Source organism: Dendrobium catenatum, unplaced genomic scaffold (genome assembly GCF_001605985.2).
Source record: "Dendrobium catenatum unplaced genomic scaffold, ASM160598v2 fragScaff_scaffold_716, whole genome shotgun sequence".
Taxonomy (NCBI): domain Eukaryota; kingdom Viridiplantae; phylum Streptophyta; class Magnoliopsida; order Asparagales; family Orchidaceae; genus Dendrobium; species Dendrobium catenatum.
In genome coordinates this window covers 9,692,231-9,712,532 of record NW_021319178.1, presented here as the reverse complement: position 1 = coordinate 9,712,532, position 20,302 = coordinate 9,692,231, and the positions used below count along the sequence as shown (strand labels likewise).

The window sequence follows — 20,302 nt, the reverse complement described above, 5'->3', positions numbered from 1 at the left end:
CAGCATTCAGCATTATCAAATTAGGGCACTGATTTTTTATATGTTTAGGCTTCCTACATTCAAAGCAAACAACATCAGAAGAAATCTTAATATTCTTATAATTTCAACATTTATTCCACTTTTGTTAATGCTTATGCTTTGGTGAGCTTTTTAATTTGCTTGAGAAGTCCTCGCTTTTGTCACCAACTAAGTCACTTTTCTCCATATTTTCAGCATTCAGCATTATCATCTCTCATACATCCAAAAGTCTTTGGCCCAAACTTTGCTCGTTGGCAATGAGTTAGCCAGTCAAATTATCAATATAATATTAATTCAATTTTTTTTATTCACAAAAAGAAATAACTTTGGCATCAATCTTATCAAGTAGACAATGTAGAATTTTATTGACTTTTTCAAAGTTTGAAAATTATTTACCTAAAGGATGCAATGATGTCACAATTTGAATAATCCTAGTATACATATTTAAGATTGTCTCATAAAATTTCATGCAAAATAATTCATAATCCTGCATTAAAGTATTCAATATGGATTGCTTGATTTCATTAGTGTCTTCATATTTAGTGTGTAATTTATCCCAAATTTCCTTGCCAGTAGAGCACGTTGATATAAACATAAAATCATCAGAATTTAAAGCACAAAAAAAAAAGTTTAATGGTTTAACATTTAATTGAACATTGATTTATTCTTCCCTACTCCATTGATTAAAATGAGTATCAGTTTTAATTCCATCTATAACACGTGACGGTACAGAATAACCAGTTAAAATCATTTGCCACATTCAGAAATCAATTAATTACAAGAAAGTAGACATGCAAATTTTAGTAATGTGGTAAGCAAGTTGGGTATGAGAATGAATATACCACTGAGCATTTACGCATTATGAGAATAGCATAGAATCCATTGATAGATTTAACTATCTCTTTGACTTAGGAGAAAGATATAATTGATAATTTATGGTTAATTTTGAATCTAAGAGGATGTTAGATTCAAATTTGTTCGTGGATGACACCAGACCCTAGTAGTAGGCAAACTTTGAAAAGAGTGAATGCAACCTATGTATGAATGGAGAGAAAGAAGAAATACTAGATAAAAGCTGTAATAGAAGTGCTCATTTAATCAATCTAGAAATTTAAGAGATACAAATGTTGGGAAATGCTCCCCATCAGCCCTGACTTATAGGGTTCTGAGAGCAACATGAAATGCTACACCCAAAAAAAAATACAATGATACAAAGACTACCCCAAACAAGTTTAGCCTCTTGATTGGTTGAGGGAGAGCAGCAGGTTGCAAAGCTGTGATGATCTATCTTTAAGAGAGCATATTAATGTCTTGTGTGCACTATGTAAATTTATATTGAGGGAGAGCTTGGTAGAGTTGAATAGGAGTGGGTAAGTTTGCAAGCGAGTTCAATGTGAGGGGTGCTTATTGGCTGAGTGATGTATGGGATACACTAGCAACCCATATTGAGCTTGGATCGCCTAAAAGAGAAGGCGAATGATCTCAGGCTATGGAGAAGATTAACTCAATTGTCGGTTCCTCATGGTAGGGAAAGCTGAGGGAACTCTAGATAGGAGCTTTCTTTAGCTACTCTTGGATGTGTAGGGATAAAGTCACCCACCCATGGCGGGGAGAAGTCGTTATTAAGACTGCCTTCCTTCTATGAGGCGAGTTTCAAGTCTTTTGGTTGATGAGGTCTTACATTGCCCTTGAGAGGGGTGACATTCCGTTGTAGGCTCAGGCAAGTGGACCCTGAAGTTCATTGTAAAAGTTTGTTTGTCCGGCCCATGAAATGCGAGTTCTCTCCTTTTACCTACCTGCTAAATGTTTGTAAAGACATATGTGAGTATACAATATGTAATTTATATCCTATGGTTAGTTATTGTAACTTTTACTATCAATAAATATCTTTCAAATTTTAATATAAATGTTACAATTTTTTTTTCAATAGGATTAGTAGGAAAATTAAATTTATGATAATAAATATATATATATATATATATATATATATAGGATAATTAATATTTATATCCAGAAAACAGTGAGAAAAGCATTATCCTTCAAATAATTTTATACTAAAAATATATTTTGTTTTTTCAAATCAAAATCACAATTGCTATTTCGTCATTGCTGTTTTGCTGCTTTTAAAATATTTTGTATTAAAAATTTATTTTCTACAATATAAAAAAATATTATAGTAACAATGTGTCAAAAATGAATTCTTAATGGTACCTAAGATTTTTCTTAATATCTTATTATCTTAATTTTCAACCGCAGCTGGAACGCATCTCAAGCCACACTAATGGCGTGCTTAGGGCAATCTTATTTTCTTCTTACATATATAACTCAAAAGACCCTAAAATGAAAAAGTGCAGAAAGAGGACACATGGCCGTAGCTCCCGGCCTTCTTTGGTTGCAACTTGCAACTCAAGCAAAATTTTCCTCCTCTTCACGCTTCTCTCACATGGTGAACACCTCTATATTCTCTCTCCTTTCGCTCTTCCCCCGATCCTCTTCAGTTTAGCTTTATCTTCGATGGTTGACATGCTCTCCTCCCCACATTGCTTCCTCTTCCTCTCTCAAAGAGCAACGTTGTTTCTTCTCATTACCACACACTGCTCTCTTTCTCTCTCCGTTTCTCTGTATCATCGGAGCTCCTCTCTGTGTATTGGAACTCTATATGGAAAGAGGTTTAATAAGCTCACTATAACAAGAAAAAGGAAGATTCAAAAGGCCCATTCTCTATAAGAAGTTCATAGGGACATTTCTAGTCTCTATTCCTCATTTTCTTCTTCTCTTTGCTTCCCTTTCATTCTCCCATTTTCTCTGTGAATTTCATCACGCTTCTCTGTCTCTGTCAAAAAATCGAAATTCCACAGGAAGACTCTATGAGCTTAGTATAATAAGATGACGAAAACTCCATTTTTGCTTCGGTTTCTCCTTAATGTCTTCTTCTTTATCCCAAGCTCCTCTCTCTCCCCTGATGGCGAAGCCCTTCTCTCCCTCTTACCTTCACTCCCCTCTCCTCTCCTCCCTTCATGGTCCCCATCCTCCTCCAACCCTTGCTCATGGCAAGGTATCACTTGCTCCCCATCCAGCAAAGTCATTTCCCTCTCCCTCCCTAACACCTTCCTCAACCTCACTTCCCTTCCGTCCTCCCTCTCTTCTCTCACGTCTCTCCAACTCCTTAATCTCTCTTCCTCCAACATCTCGGGCCTTATCCCCCATTCCCTTTCCTCTCTCTCCTCCCTACGCATCCTCGACCTCTCCTCCAACTCCTTCACCGGCCCCATCCCTTATTCCTTGTGCAATCTTTCCTCTGTCCAAATCCTCTTCCTTCATGACAATCTCCTAACCGGCTCTGTTCCTTTTCAATTTGGTTCATTAGTTTCTCTTCAGCAATTTCGAATTGGAGGTAACCCTTTTATTAACGGTCAAATTCCGCCCCAGCTTGGCCTATTGACCAACCTCACCACATTTGGCGCAGCCGCCACAGGTTTATCTGGTCCTATTCCGCTTGAGATTGGAAATCTCATTAATTTGGAAACTTTGGCTTTGTATGACACCGACATCTCTGGCTCTATTCCGCCAGAGCTTGGTTCATGCTCGGAGCTGAGCAATCTATATCTTCACATGAACAAGCTTACTGGATCAATACCGTCAGAATTTGGTAAGTTGCAGAAGCTCTCTAACTTGCTGTTGTGGGGAAATTCTATTACGGGAAAAATTCCATGGGAGATTTCAAATTGCTCCAAGCTGGTTGTGCTTGATTTGTCCGCTAATAAGTTTCATGGAGATGTTCCTGTTAAGCTTGGGAGGCTGGCTGCATTGGAACAGCTTCATTTATCTGACAATGTTCTTAGTGGTTCAATTCCTGCTGAGATTAGTAATTGCAGTAGCTTGACTGCTCTTCAGCTTGATAAGAATTATTTTTCTGGTTCGATTCCTGAGGAAATTGGAAATCTCAAGCTTCTGCAGAGTTTGTTCTTATGGGGTAATTCAATTTCAGGTAGCATTCCTCAATCATTTTGTAATTGTTCTGAGCTTTACGCTCTCGATCTTTCAAAGAACAAGCTCACGGGGAGAGTTCCTGATGAGATCTTTAGCCTCAAGAAGCTCGGAAAGCTGCTGCTTCTTGGGAATTCATTGACTGGTGCGATACCAAAGGGTATTGGAAACTGTCAGTCACTTGTGAGATTGAGGCTTAGTGAAAACCAACTCTCAGGAGAAATTCCTAAAGATATTGGTAAGCTGCAGAATCTTGTCTTCCTAGATCTTTACAGTAACCATTTTTCTGGAAGATTGCCTGTTGATATTGCGAACATTTCAGTTTTAGAGCTTTTTGATGTGCACAACAATAATATCACAGGAGAAATACCAACCCAGCTTTGGAAGCTGATGAATCTAGAGCAGCTTGATCTGAGTCAAAATGGCTTCACAAGAGAAATTCCTTCAAGTTTTGGCAATTTCAGTTGCATCAGCAAGCTTATACTGAACAATAACTTTCTTACCGGTTGCCTTCCAACCTCAATCATGAAATTGCAGAAGCTTACATTGCTTGATTTGAGTTGTAACAGTCTTTCTGGGCAAATTCCTCCTGAAATAGGTTCATTGACAAGCTTGACAATTAGTCTGGATTTGAGTTCAAATAGATTTGTAGGGCAGATTCCAGAGGAAATGCAAAGTTTGATTCAGTTGCAGTCATTAGATCTCTCAAGCAACATGCTTGATGGTGGAATTGATGTCTTGGCGATGCTAACTAGTCTAACTTCATTAAACATTTCATTCAACAATTTCTCGGGTCCAATTCCAGTTACTCCATTCTTCAGAACTCTTTCTGAAAATTCATATCTTCAAAACCCGAACCTATGCCAATCTTTTGATGGTTACACTTGTTCTTCTGATCTTCTCCGCAAATCTGCTTTCAGATCTATAAAGAATGTGGCTATTGTTTGTTCAGTTGTGGGATCAGCGGTAACGCTACTGCTTGTCGCATGGATTATTATGAGTAAAAATCGAAAGCTTGCAGAGGAGAAAGCCATTTCATTCACATCTTCATCGGGTGATGACTTCTCATATCCTTGGACATTCATACCATTCCAGAAGCAGAACATCAACATTGACAACATTCTGGAATGCCTCAAAGAGGAGAATGTTATTGGTAAAGGCTGTTCCGGGATTGTTTACAAAGCTGAGATGCCAAATGGAGAGCTCGTTGCCGTTAAGAAGCTATGGAGATCGAAGGAGGACGAGCGGGTAGATGCATTTTATTCGGAGATTCAAATCTTGGGAAATATCAGGCACAGGAATATAGTCAAGCTCCTTGGTTACTGCTCTAATAAGTCTATGAATTTGCTTTTATACAATTATATACCAAATGGAAATCTGCGAGAGCTTTTGCAGGATAGTTGGAATCTGGATTGGGAGACTAGGTATAAGATTGCTGTTGGAGCTGCTCAAGGATTGGCTTATCTTCATCATGATTGCATCCCTGCAATCCTTCATAGGGATGTCAAGTGCAATAATATTTTACTGGATTCGAAGTTTGAGCCTTATTTAGCAGATTTTGGATTGGCAAAGCTGATGAATTCAACAAATTTTCAACTTGCAAGGACAAGGATTGCAGGATCGTATGGCTACATAGCACCAGGCAAGCCATTGTTTTTCATTTCTTGTCTTTAAATTTGTTAATGATATATTGAATTGGAGATAGTGATGCCAATATATGATTTTACTAGTTATCATTTAAAGGGTATGCTTAAATATCTGGGATTTAATATACCTGATATATCATAAAAAATATTATTCATGATCGGGAACGAATATCGAGACAAATTTGAGTTGGAAAATTCTTAAATTAAATTTGGGACCATCAGAACTCAAGTTTTAGCAAACTTATAATCGAATTGAACATCTCGAAAAGACGAACCCAACGACATCAAATTCGACTAGATCCGAGCCCAAATGGGTCCTAATCGAAGATCTGAAGCGCATTTGGAAGGTTCTAACCTTATATTAGATGACCAAATGGTTTCCAAATGTGACTTACTTATAATTGAATAAAGCGGCTCATCGTGATGATTTCAAATGCTTTTGGATGGTTAAGACACTCAAATATTTGATAAATGGTCCACGATCAAGGAAGTCAATATCGTCCATTCATTCAAAATGCTCCCAAGATGCCTTTAATCTTCTCCCTATTTATTAACCATGTCACTCCCAAAAAATTATAAATAAATATGTGATTCTTCATTGAGGGAAGACCAAACAAGGAAGATATAGAAGAGAGGGAAAAAAGAGAAATTAGAGTTATGTTGCCACCAGAGTCATCCACCACCGCCCTTGCCATTGATCCTTGCCAGACTTTCGCCCAGCAACCAACTGTCATTAGAGTTTTGCCGAACTTCCGCCCTGCCATCGACCATCATCAGACTTCCGTCTGACACTTATTCTTTGCTAGATTTCAACCTAACGGTTAATTATTGTAATCTAATCGTCCTCAACTTCAAGGACGAATTAACGCATTGTAATTCACTAGAATTTAGTAGAATCATTTCAATTGGGCATGGCCCCATAAATTTTCCCTTTTTTTAGTGTTGTTTCACATAAAACTTTTAGTTTTTACTATTTTCTATTTATGTGCAAAATATTCATGGAATATGAAGATTAAAAATTTCTTCACTCTACTGACACATATTTTCTTGTCCACATTAGTTTGAAGTCGTCTTTTTTTTTTTTGAAGGAATGCCGAAGCAAATTTTATTAAAAGAAAAACTAATTACACCCAACCAATATCATCATATTCCTCCTTTAAAACTCTTAAAAACGGAGGAATATTACACATAGCAATATCATCCCAAAAAAAATCAAAATTTAAAGTAATGTTAGCACACAAACCAGCTAACTTATTACAACCTCTATCAACCCAATTAAACATAAGCAAATTGAAATCTTTCAAACCATAAGGTACCTTATTGCGGTCATCCACAGCTTCATGAAGATTGTAACATTTTTGTAGATGTTTGACAACATTTGCATTATCTCCTTCAACTATAATACCTTTGTACTCAAACATCCACTTTTGTAAGTACCGGTTGAGGGATTGAACAGCAATTAAATCGAGTTGATTCACATCCCAATGAATCCCATTGAAACCGAAAGCACATAAAAACCTCCCTTTATTATCTCTGAAAACTCCTCCAATGGAAGCCTTGTATGAAGATAACAAACGCACGTCCACATTCACTTTTATCCAGTCAGGAGGTGGAGGATGCCAAGCATTTTGAAACAGTCCATTAGACTGATTAGCATCCCAGATTCCTGATGAGTAATTAATGAGAGCTGAATTTGTTGAAATAGAAGACAATGTAATAGTATTAGAAGCAATCAACACTTTACTGTCTTCACCATCACCATAAACTCCTTTGCCTCTAGATTTCCAAGATAAGAAAACCAACATGCAATACATATTTCCCAACACAATATGCTTAGAAACACATTGATTCAGCCAAATACAACATTCATCAAACCTATCAAAGACAGGGATAGCAAATCCCCATTTGTTAAGAATTTGAATAATCTATTTTAATTTTGAACATCCCACCACAACATGTTCATAGTCTTCAGTCTTCAAGAAGCCTCTCGGACATAAATCAGATTCAATCAAATCTTCTATGGAGAAGATATTTGAAAGTAGGAATTACCTTGTGGTAAATCCTCCACCAGAAGTTCTCAACCCGGGAATTCAATTTAAGTTTTTTAATCCAACTCCAATACATATTGGAAGAATCTTTACAGATCATAGCATTAGAAGCAAGGTAAGAAATGGTATTCCAAGACATTTGTTTTATCAATTCCACCTGATCACCTTGTTCAAAAGAATGAATACTAATTCTGTTAATTAGTTGAACCAATTCTTCACCGAAATTTATTCTCAGAATATCCAGACTCCAATGACCATTTGTAATAAAATTTTCTACTAGCATATCAGGTTCCAGCAAAACAGAAACAAAAGTAGGCCACATCATGATAGTTTTATCAAGAATCCAAGTGTCTTTTAACACATTTACTGATCTCCCATCCACAATTCGCCATCTAGTAATTTTATCAAGAGCTTTGGCACCATCTGTTAGAATTTTCCAAGAACCAGACTTCTTTCTAACAGAATTTGAAGTGGCCAAACCCTATTTTAATGACAGAATTTGATGCAGCAAACAATCTCTGTCATTTAAATAATTCCAAGTCAACTTAGCTCTTACCGGGCCAATAGATTTTGAACAAGAATGAATACCTCTCCCGCCAAATTAAATTGGTTTACACAAAACATCCCAATTGACATAATGAATACCTTCTCTACCATCTTGTTTATGCCAAATGAATGTCCTACAAACTTATCAAAATCAGCAAGAATGCTTTTAGGAACAAGAGCATGAGTCAATTGAAAGAGTTATCTTTCCTTGCAAAGGCAGAAACTTGTTTCCCCAAATATTGATTTCTCCAATGATTTATCCAATAGACCATGGAAATCAGCACGAACTAACCTTCTCAAGGCAATCTTCACACCCAAATAAGTAATCTCCTTCACCATTTTAAGTCCCATAATCCGAGCAATGCTTCTCTTTTTCTTCTTCTTAACTGCTTTACCAAAGAGAATTACAGATTTATTGTAATTTATATGCTGTCCCGTCAACTCACAAAAATCCACCACTATTCTTTTAACCTCTTTATCCATCTTAATACTGGCTTCAGAGAAAATAATAATATCATCTGCATAAAGGAAATGAGAAATTCTAGGAATACTAGAATGAATTTTGATTCCCACCAGGTCTCCTTTATTAATCAAAGTATTAGAAATCAATTGAGAACATAAAATGAATAAAAACGGTGAGAGTGGACATCCCTGACGAAATCCACTCCTAGCCGTTATCCAATTAGAATAATTGTCATTAATCAAAACAGAGAACTTAGCACCCACCACACAATCCATGATTAGCTTTGAGAATTTACAAGGAAAACCAAAGTACCTTAAGACTTGCTCCAATGCCGGCCAACCCATGCTATCGTAAGCTTGTTCCATATCAATCTTGAATGAAACCAACCCTTTTGAAGTTTTTGAAAACCTGAATCTGTGAAACATTTCATGAGCCATGAGAATATGTTGAGAAATTGACCTTCCCTTCAAGAAAGCAACTTGTTCATTGGAAATGCGATTATGAAACAATCCCTGCATTCTATTTAATAGAATTTTTGCAATCAGTTTATAAATTGATTTGCATAAACTGATCGGTCTGTAGTGTGACGACAAAGCAGGATTTTCAATTTTCGGAATAAGCACTAATACAGTCTCTTTCCATCCAGGGTTTATGGCACCCGTAGAAAATACATGTTGAACAACATTCCAAGTATCACACTTAATGATGGACCAATAGTTCTTCAAGAAGGAATAAGATATGCCATCTATTCCCGGAGATTTAAACCCCTTTAAACCTTTAACAGCTTCAGTAAGCTCTTCCACCGTGAGTTCAGTTTCCAAATTCTTACTATCCTTTATATCCAGGACAGATAAACTAGGTGGCCAATCTTCTAATTTGCATTCTCTCACCCGCCATTTATGACTGAAATAATCAACAAAAATGTTCTCAATCAGCTTTTGATCTTCAACTTCAATTCCTTCTTCATTTTTGATTTTAGAAATCCAATTTATGTTTCTTCTTCCATTGGCATAAGACTAAAAAAATCTAGTAATTTTATCTCCATTCTTCTCCCAATTGATTTTTGTTCTCTGTCTCCACCAGGTATTCAACCGTGCCAAAATACTATTAAGCTCATTCACCTTAGATCTTAAAAGCAAGATCTTATCATCAGAAAGAAAACCAACAGATGCTTCGTCCATTTGTAAATCATAAATTTCCTTCTTAAGACTTTCCTTCAATTCATTGAGATCTTTGATTTTTGCTTTACTCCAAAAGTGTAAGGCTTTCAAGGATTTACTAAACTTGTTATTACGAATTTCAGCAAAAGAACCACAACTTATTTTGTTCCAAGCTTTGCGAACAATAGAGGTAGAAGCCGGATAAGATGACCAGTAATCTTCAAATTTAATAATTTTCTGAGTTTTAGGAATGCTGCTCCCAAGATTAAGCAAGATAGGACAATGATCAAATGCAATCCTAGGAAGATGCCGTACCACCATCAACTGGGAAGAGCTAATAGCTGCAAAATTCAAATAACATATATCAAATCTCTCCAAAATACGAGCTCCACCCACCTTGTTATTGCACCAAGTAAATCTAGGACCCAGAAAACTGGCTTCATGATAATCATTCTTGATCAAAAAATCTTTCATATCCTTAGCACCTTGAGAAAATAAAAATCTCTTACCACCCTTCTTATCTTCTTTGGCCAATAAGCAATTATAATCTCCACCAATAATTGAAGGAATATCCTTGGAAGAATACAATTCAATATCCCTCCAAAGATCTCTCCTCCCAACCACCTCCTTGTGCCCATACACGGTAGAAATTCTCCAAATCCCCTTCTTTAATATATTTAAGTCCCCAATAATACATTGGGAAGATGATTTACATAAAGAAAAGGAAGCAAGATTGGATTTCGAAACAACCAAAATACCACCAGATAATCCATTAGAAGGTGAATAACAAAAATCCCAATAAGTACCAATTAAAGAATTGATTTCATTTCTACTAACTGAAGTTAGTTTTGTTTCCAACAATCCAACAAACATCACCCCATACTCCTTCACAATTTCCATCAAGTATAGAGAAGCTTTACTCTTTCTTGCTCCTCTACAATTCCAAAAAATTATAGAGGCCATTAATTAAGAGTAGGGGAAGAGTTCCCCGCCTTGTATTTAACTTCTCCATCAAATTTTCTATTTCTAAGAGAAAGCTTAATAGGACCTAATCCCTTAAGCTGTTTAGAATACTTCTTTTTAACAGAAGTTGATCTCTCGTCTTTCTCTTCCAAATTATCATTTAAAATTTCCCCACCACCTTCCAGAATGCTTTCCTTACCATTAGGAATTAACTCAAAAACTTCAGCATCACTATCCACAATGCTGTGAACTTCAACAACATTATTAGTAACCATGTCACATATTTTCCCTTCATAAGCATAATCCTGAATAATTCACCTTCTTCCCCAAGATCACATAAAAAATCAAATTTATTGGACTGAGAAATCATACCAATGCCATCTGAAGACTTCCTCAAGCAATCTGAAGAATCCCGAACCAGACATTGCACATTAGCCATCTCCTCCACATTTGATTTATCATTTGTTGTTTCATTCTTCTCCTCAATTATAGCAGTAGCTTCCATTTTCTTTTCAGTTATTTTCATAACTCCAGCTGGGAATCTTCTTCTGTTAAAAGGTTTCTTCTTCCCATAATTCACATGGACCCAAGGTCCATATATATCTTCACGATTATCCAAATCAGCAGCCTTCTTATCAGTATTATTTACTGTTTCCTTCAATACAGAAGCCTTGTCCAGATCAATACAATCTTGTTGTACACTTTTAATTTCCACCACATCAACTTTTTTCACAGGGCAAGCTTTCTTAACATGCCCAATTCTTCGACAAGAGAAACAAAAAGAAGAAATCTTTTCATATTCAATTTTTTGAAAAAATTTTCCATAACTCCCCTCCACCCAAACACCACCAGGTAGCCGGTCTTCCAGTTTCACACGAACACATATTCTCGCAAACTCCCTCCTACTCCATTGAAACATACTTCCATCGATCAAATAAGGAGTACCCACCTATGAAGCGATCCTACAAACACTCACCTCATCCCAACAATGGAGAGGTAAATTTGGTAATCTTATCCAAATTGGGGCTGTTAGCCCTTTTAATGAAGAAGGAGAAAACGTAGGAGACCATTTATCCATATCTATGATATGCCCATTAACATACCAAGGCCCATTATTCATAACTGATTCAACAGCTATAACATCTTCAAAAGCACATAATCTCCACCCCATACCAAGCATTGTAAGGTGAAATTTCCCAAACTGAGCCCATTGCCTTCTCAGCTCATTGCCACATAAAGAGGCACATTATCTCCAAAAACTTTGACAACTAAAGCATTATGCAGTCTTTTTATATTCTCTGATTCCTTCTCCACATTTAGTTTCGCAGTGGTACCATCTTCAGATAAAGGCATGCCATAATCTAAATTACTGACACGAATATTGTCCTTCTTCTTCCAAGCATTACTCAAGGTATTACCAGAAGGAGGCTTTGGTAACACCACATAATTTACTAACAAGTTTCCAGAATTTAGTTCTCCAACATCACAATGCCGAACAGAGATCAAATCCTCCTCCGCATTCTTCAACATAATACCTTCTTCATTTGATTTGTCATCCAGAACCAGAACTTCTTCGTGATCATTAGACTCCACAACTGCATTCACAATTTTATTCTCATCAGCCAACTTGTCCGTCTTGATTTTATTTACAGCATCCCCATCAGCCGGAGTATCCGAATTTCCTTTTTTCACACCAGACATTTCTTGATTCTTCAAATTCTGATTCTCAACGAAACCCTTAAGAACAGGTTTCTAAATTTTAATTCTATTCTCCACCAAGACTTCCTTACCTTTCTAAATTTTCCTTCCACGCTTGCTGTGCTCTTATTTATTTGGGGGCTAAGCAAGCTGAAGTTGTAGCATTTATAATGATTATTTTCATTAACCCCCTTTTATTGCCCTGCATGAGCATGACCATCTACAAAAAAACTCAGTGAGCATTAAAAATATTCATAACCTAAGGATAATCTAATTATCAATCACATTATTAATCCATAGAGTGCAGTAAAAGTAAATAAATAATCACATAAAATATTTTAATCACAATATGTAATAAAAACTAAGTACATAATAGAAAAGTAAATATCAGTCTAGCCTTGATCTAGAGTCTGTTGTCCTAGCAAATCATATAAAGTGTGTATAGAAGGTCGTGTCGATGAGGTATATCCTAAACCGAGTTGTTTGTTGAGATTGTTTAATGTATAAGTTTGTTAAAGGTTAAAGTGGAGATTTATGTTTAAGTTTAAATATTAATGTGTTAAGATTTAATTAATGATATGTTTTAATTGTTAAATGATTACTACATTTGTTGCTCGTCGAAGCCATGAAATTTATTTTACCATCCTTATGGCTATGCTAATAGCCTCGTAGGCCCAGGTTCCCTAGTTATAATCAGTTTGATTAAGTTAATTTAGTTGATTAGAAATTAATGGTTGATTAATCTTAATTGACTCAATTAATTACTGATTTCAAAAGTTATATTAGTTTATATTTTACATCAATAGGATTGTGGCATTATGCCACCAGACTCGAGAAACCGGGCCTCGTTAGAGAATGTAGCCCCGTAGCCCGGAGTAGTCTATCCTAAAAACCTTATTGATGTAGTTGAATTAAATATTTTAATTTAGTTAAATAATTAAAAGTAACTTAATTTTATTGTTTTATACTCCAATGAATTCATTCGTGGTGTTGTGCCACCAGGCTCGAGGAACATGCTTCCTCAGGACACGTAGCCCCGCAACCTAGAGTACTCAATCCTAAAAACTTCATTTTTGGAGGCATTATTGTGTATTAGAATGTTAATAACAGATTTTAATCACAATGTAGGGTTGAAGAATGTCTGCACGGAGCCACCCAAGAATCAAAGTAGAGACTTGAACAAGGTTGGAAGGAACTTTACTTGGAGGAATCTTGTGAAGCTCTCACAACTCCCCCTCGCAAGAACTCTCCCTCTCTTCTCTCCCAAAGCTCTCCTCAACTCTCTCTCTAAGCTCCCTCTCAAACAACTCGACAGCAAAAGATTTTCTTTATAAGACAATATGAGAGCTTAAAGAGGGAGCCTCCAACAAAGCCCTAAATTTTAATATGGCGCTTCTGATTATCCAATACGATCTAAGTTCATTCTGCACAATTAGTTCAAAACAGCACTTTCAGCCAGCATGAACTGCATTGATATGAATGATCAATTCAATATATTGCACTAATTGTCCTGTATTATCCTGCAATCGTCCTATACGATTCTTTTAAGAGATTGAACTGATTGTCCAGTACTATAAGTGGTGATTAAATATCATCCCATATACAGGTCGTTTGTACAGTACGAAGTTTGGGGATTGTCCTGTATGATTAGTGAAAAATTAAGATTTTTCATCTTAGATGATGGGCGGCGTTTAATTATCGTCTTATGCAGGAATCGATTCGTACAGTACAATCATCTCAAATAGTTTTGTATGATATGATTGAACAATTTAACCATAATTAAACACCCAATCACAGGATCAATTTAGGTTTGATTGTCGTCAATCGTACATTATGATGAAGATCGAACGGTACGATTATACGTAGATTTTCAATATTAAAAATTACCTAAATTGTAATTGGAGGCTGTTTTGCTGCTTATAACTAATTGTCTTGTATGATCTAAATCGTACAGTACGATGAGTTTTTCAATCTTATTTAACTGAGGTGTGCCCTTATTAGGATTTTCTTTTTTAATGGATCGTTTAGTACAATCTAAATCGTATTGTATGATTAGTTTAAAAATAATAATTTTTTTTAACTAACCAATTCACTCCCTTGAGTGTGTGTGTGTGCAATGTTACTTAGTTTAGTATCCACCATATACAGGACTTGAGTCAAGAAATGTAAAAGTACATTAAAGTTGAAATTATAAATCAACTCAACCCTAGTCTACCCAATCTTAAGCTGATTAAAGTTGCAAATGAACGGTGGACATGAAATGTTAGTGAGCTGGGCAAAACAGATATGCAATAGATTGAAATAACATAGTAAAAAGTCTAATAATGTTTGTTATCTCAAAATAATAGGATATGGGTCCAGATTTGCAACACTTATGAGCACATCGATCACTATAAAACTATTATGTATAGTCAATGAGCCTAAGATGCGCTCTTATGCCAAATTTTTCCAGCGACTCTCAAAGGGCAAGCTCGAACATGATTCTATTCGCTTTCTGTTGGAACTATTTCTTCGTTCGTTAAGTTGGTCAAGATGATTGCCGAACAATTAGTTGTCAATTGAATAATTATTAATGATTCTTCCCACCACTTTGCGATTCGCAAGAATGATGGAGAATCGCTTGAGGAGTACTTTTAATGATTCTTTACCGAGGCTCAACAAAATATAAGGGTAGATCTCAAGTTATTAAGAGTAGTTTTACTTGGTGGCCTTCGTCATGGTTCTTTTATTAGACTCTTATGTGAGACACAACTCTTTCGTATTCTACTTTAATTTATCGTATGGAGTTATATGTATCAGCAGATGAAGCATTAATACTCATAGGAAATAATTCGAACAAACATCTAACAAGTGTTAGAAAGCGTTTTTAATGAATAATTCATCCTCACAGTGAAAGAAACAAATGAACAATAATATGCCACCTAAACCCCTACTACCATGACGGGATCCTCGACAAGAGGTGGAATATACGCCACTCAACGCATCTCAACCAATTGTGTTGATGGCCATCTTAGATAAAGAAAATGTTAATTGGTCTAATCATTTGAAGCCAAATACTTGAAATAATGAGCAATACTGCCATTTCCACCATAGTTGTGGATACACCATTGAAGTCTATAAGAAACTTAAGGACGAAATTAAGACTTATTCAACAAAGATGCCTTCGACGATTTATTCAAAATGCACTTGCTCATAAGAATACTCTTCCAACTGGCGGGCAACCTGTATAAAGGCAAACACAGAATAATTGTCAAATGATTATCGTAATTGAATTGATCGCCGGAGGCCCCTTGTTGCTTAGCCAAATCTTATTTGCAGTAAATAAAGAACCAATGTCAAAGAAGTTTCATATTGATCGCTCTATTACTTTTGACAACTTTGATTTAGAGGGAGTAAATACCCCACATCAAGATCCAGTCATGATTAATACATGGATAAGTGACCTGTGTTATAATGTCAAAAGCATTTTAGTGGATAATGAGAGCTCCATGGATGTCATGTTCTACTATATTTTTTTCAATGTAGGTCTCACCAGAGAAAAACTTCACTGCACAATAGGACCTCTATATGAATTTGATAATTGACCCATATGAGTAGAAGAAATAATTAGCCTCCCGATTGTACTCAGAGAATTTCCTCGACAAGCTACCCATACAATTCAATTTGTTATGGTAAAGTTAATGTCAGCATATAATGCTATCTTTGGAGGATTCCTCTAGTCAATTTTTCAAATTGTCTCCTTCGTTCTACATCTTAAATTGAAATTTTTGCTTCTACTGGGATCGGTGTTATGAGAGGAGACCAACAAATAGTGCAATCCCACAATCTTAGGAAGGCACATCGACGCCCTTCAATTACTTTATGTATTGATGACTTTGACCTTCGGAACAAAGGAATCCCTCAGGCGGCTTCTCCCATGGAAGACCTCACTTCTATATCTATATCAAACGACTACATTTCATGAACTGTGCATATTGGATCTCTGCTCTTAGACAAAGAGAAGGAAAACTATGTAGATTTTCTATGTAAAAATTAGGTCTTTTTATCTTGGAGTCCAACCGACATGCTTTGAATCGACCTTGAATTACTCGTGCACTCTCTCAACTTGCAAGTTGGTTATTCAAGAGAAAATAAACTTTGCACCATCGCTATCAAGCATTCGAGTAGGAGGTTGATAAACTCTTATAAGCTGGGTTTATATGGAAAGTGCACTATCCTACAGGTTGACAAATGTTTTCATGGTGCAGAAAGCTAGTGAAGCATGAAAAATGTTTGTGGACTATACGAATCTCAACAAAGCCTTCCCAAATGTTAACTTTTCGCCTCCTCGCATTGACCAATTAGTCAATACAATATCTGGACACCAAATGTTGTGCTTCATGGATGCTTACTCTTATTACAATTAGATAATGATGGATTTTATGGATGAGGAGGCGATGACTTTTCGAAAATATAAAGGATTGTATTGTTATCTTGCATGCTGTTCGGGCTCCAGAATGCTAGAGCCACATATTAGCATCTCATGAATAAAATTATTAAAAACCTTATTACTCGCACTATGAATGTATACATTGATGATATGTTGGTAAAAGGCCTTGAAAAATCACAATATATCTATGATTTGGAACAATGCTTATACCTTTTACGCCCTTACAATATGCGACTCAACCTTGCCAAGTATAATTTTGGAGTCGCTTCGAAAACGTATTTGGGTTTTATGATAACTCACCATATGATTGAGGCCAATCCCAAAAAGATCAAGGCACTAAAAAATTTTGTGCCCCCGAGGAATATCAACGATATTCAGAGACTGAATGGAAGGATTGAAGGGCTGTCTCATTTCCTAGCCCGCTTAGGGGGCAAATACCTTCCCTTCTTCAAGGTACGCAGAGGTATGCGTGGTACGGGGTTCCAATATACTGATAAATGTCATGAAGCTTTAGAGAAACTACAAAAGTATTTGATATCGCCACCACTATTTTCAAAACAAATACAGGGAGAAAAGTTTTATTTGTACTTGGTTGTCTCTACCTTTGCTATCAACTCAGTCTTGATACGAGTGTAGAATGCTATACAATGTTCCATCTATTATGTTAGTAAAAATTTGACTAAAATAAAGGAATGTTATCCATTAGTAGATAAAACTTGTGTTGGCATTAGTTTACTTAGCCATAAAATTATGCACATACTTTCAAGCACATATAATTCAGGTTTATACGAATCTCCTATTAAAAAATATCCTTTAGAAGCCAGAAGCGTTTGGCAGATTAATCAAGTGATCGGTAGAGCTTGAAGAGTTTTACATCTATTAATTACCTAAGTCTGACATCAAATCTCAAGCACTTATAGATTTTGTGGTAGAATTTACCATTCCCACATTTGATGAGCCACCAACTGCTTCTCCTTCTTCCCAGTGTTGGATATTATATGTCGATGGAGCTTCCTTAAGTTTTGGCGCTAGGGCAAAATTTTTGATCTGCCCACAACAAGTTACTCTTGAATATGGGCTTCAACTAAAGTTTCCTGCAATGAATAATACTGCGGAGTATGAGGTCATCATCATCGGGTTGACGCTGGGCATATAATGTGAGGTATAAAACTTGGTTATTCACACTTATTCACAATTGGTTGTCTTCCAAGTGGAGGAAAAATTTGACGCCCATAACTCACTACTATCCCAATACTGTAGCATAATAAAGTCACTCTTAGCCTGTATAAAAATGCATCAAATTTTCCATATTTTTTTCGGGAGAAAATGCATGAGCTGATGCTCCCTCCAAAATGGCTGCATTAACAATTGGAGATATCTCCAAGAGAAAGTGTATCGAAGAGATTCACTTCCCAAGTATCCAAGGTCCTTGGGTCATACAATCTATCGACAAACTAAGAAAGGCTTCTTGGATCGATCCTATCTTATCCTTTATACAATATGGTGTGCTGCCAAAAGATCCAACAATTGCAACACGATTTAGGAGATAGGCAGCAAACTTCACTATTATTGTTGGAGAGTTGTACAAACAAGACATCACTAGATCATACCTCAAGTGTCTCCCACCTTTAGAAGCCAATTATGCACTTCGAGAAGTTTAATCAGGAATATTTGCAGAGCATCTTAGAGGAAGAATATTAGCTTACAAGATCATGAGACAAGGATTTTATTAGCTCACAATGAAATAAGATGCATTTGAATTCACTCAAAAGTGCAAAAGCTATCAATTACATTCCAGCCTCACCTATACACCGTCGTCAATATTTCATCACTTAATAGCCCATGGCCTTTCACCCAATAGGGAATTGATATCATGGAAACTTCTCTTATAGCTACCAAACAAAGAAATTTCATCATCTTGGCTTTAAACTACCCGAAATAAGTGGAGGCAGAGCCTCTAACAAAGATCACAGAAGATAATGCCAAACAATTCTTATAAAAAACATAATCTGTCATTTCGGCATTCCCGTAAAGATCATCACCGATAATAGGAATCAATTCACATGAAATGTCTTTACATCTTTTTCCTAGGATTTTTATATCTAATTGGTGCACGCAGCCGTTGCCCATCCTCTGAAAAACGGACTGACATATTTCAAATCGAATAATACTAAAAGTGTGAAGACATGCCTAGGAAAGACTAGGGGGAAATAGACTGAGGAACTCCCAAACGTCCTCTTGGTTTACCGTACCACTATCAGAACTCAAATAAGGAAAATCCCGTATAACCTTCACTTTGTTACAAAAGCAATCATATTGGTTGATATTGAAGCCCCAAGCCATAAGGTTTAAACTTTTGTCTTCAATAACAATGAGGAGAAGCTCAGAAAAAACATGGATGTCCTCCCATAAGTAAGAGCGCGCCCTCAATTAGAGGTTACTGCGTACCACCAAAGAATTGTCCGTCATTACAATCAGAGTTTGAAACATCAATATATCTTGATTGGATACCTTGTTCTGTGCAGCATTGAGGCAGTAGGAAAGGGCTCTCAACACAAAAAACTCTCTCATCTCTAGGATAGTCCTTATTTGGTGGCAGCCATAGTCAAGCCTGACACCTTCAAGCTTAAAAATGCTCCTTCAAACTTAAAATGTGGGAAATCTTCGCAAGTTTTATTAATAGGTGATGATAGTACTATTTATCTTATGTCATGTATTCCTTCTAAGTGGAATGTTATGTAGTCCCCGTATATATGTATCTTTTTATGTTGACTACTACATAACTCTTATATCCCTGAGTTATAACAAGGAAACTATTATATTATCTTATGTAATACATGATATGTTGTTTGCTCTCTATTGACATTATCTTTTTCTTCAAAAAAGATCATATTGACAATCGAAAGCAAAGAACAAAATCTAATTTTTTATCCTTTATTCAAGAAATATACAATCTTCATTGAACCTCAATCATTAAATGATTAATTCCATTAAGATTTGATTTGTTCTCTTCCGTAGAGTTTCATTTCATCAAGCAATATTTTGACTAACAATCTCAAATAGGTTAAATATCCTAAAGAGGATGTCTAGCACATTAACTCATGATGAGTGAGTTGACTGAATATTTTTCACCATCGAACTTTATAACCTCAATCATTAAATGATTAATTCCATTAAGATTTGATTTGTTCTCTTCCGTAGAGTTTCATTTCATCAAGCAATATTTTGACTAACAATCTCAAATAGGTTAAATATCCTAAAGAGGATGTCTAGCACATTAACTCATGATGAGTGAGTTGACTGAATATTTTTCACCATCGAACTTTATATATATATATATATAT

The 20,302-nt window shown here is 36.0% G+C and overlaps 1 protein-coding gene across 2 annotated transcripts in view; it reads left to right on the top strand.

The window, feature by feature from the left end:
• The first annotated feature begins 2,378 nt into the window (after window positions 1-2,378).
• Window positions 2,379-20,302, top strand: part of LOC110101401 (probable LRR receptor-like serine/threonine-protein kinase At1g34110) — a 36,205-nt gene continuing 18,281 nt past the window's right edge. Inside the window, exons 1-2 of one of the 2 annotated variants that reach the window (XM_028696094.1) lie at window positions 2,379-4,243; window positions 4,328-5,647. In XM_028696094.1, the coding sequence (XP_028551927.1) occupies window positions 2,905-4,243; window positions 4,328-5,647 (2,659 nt within the window). In that variant the 5' untranslated portion in view covers window positions 2,379-2,904. Of the gene's footprint in view, window positions 5,648-20,302 lie in introns of both variants that reach the window. The other variant, XM_020829281.2, reaches the window with a different exon arrangement.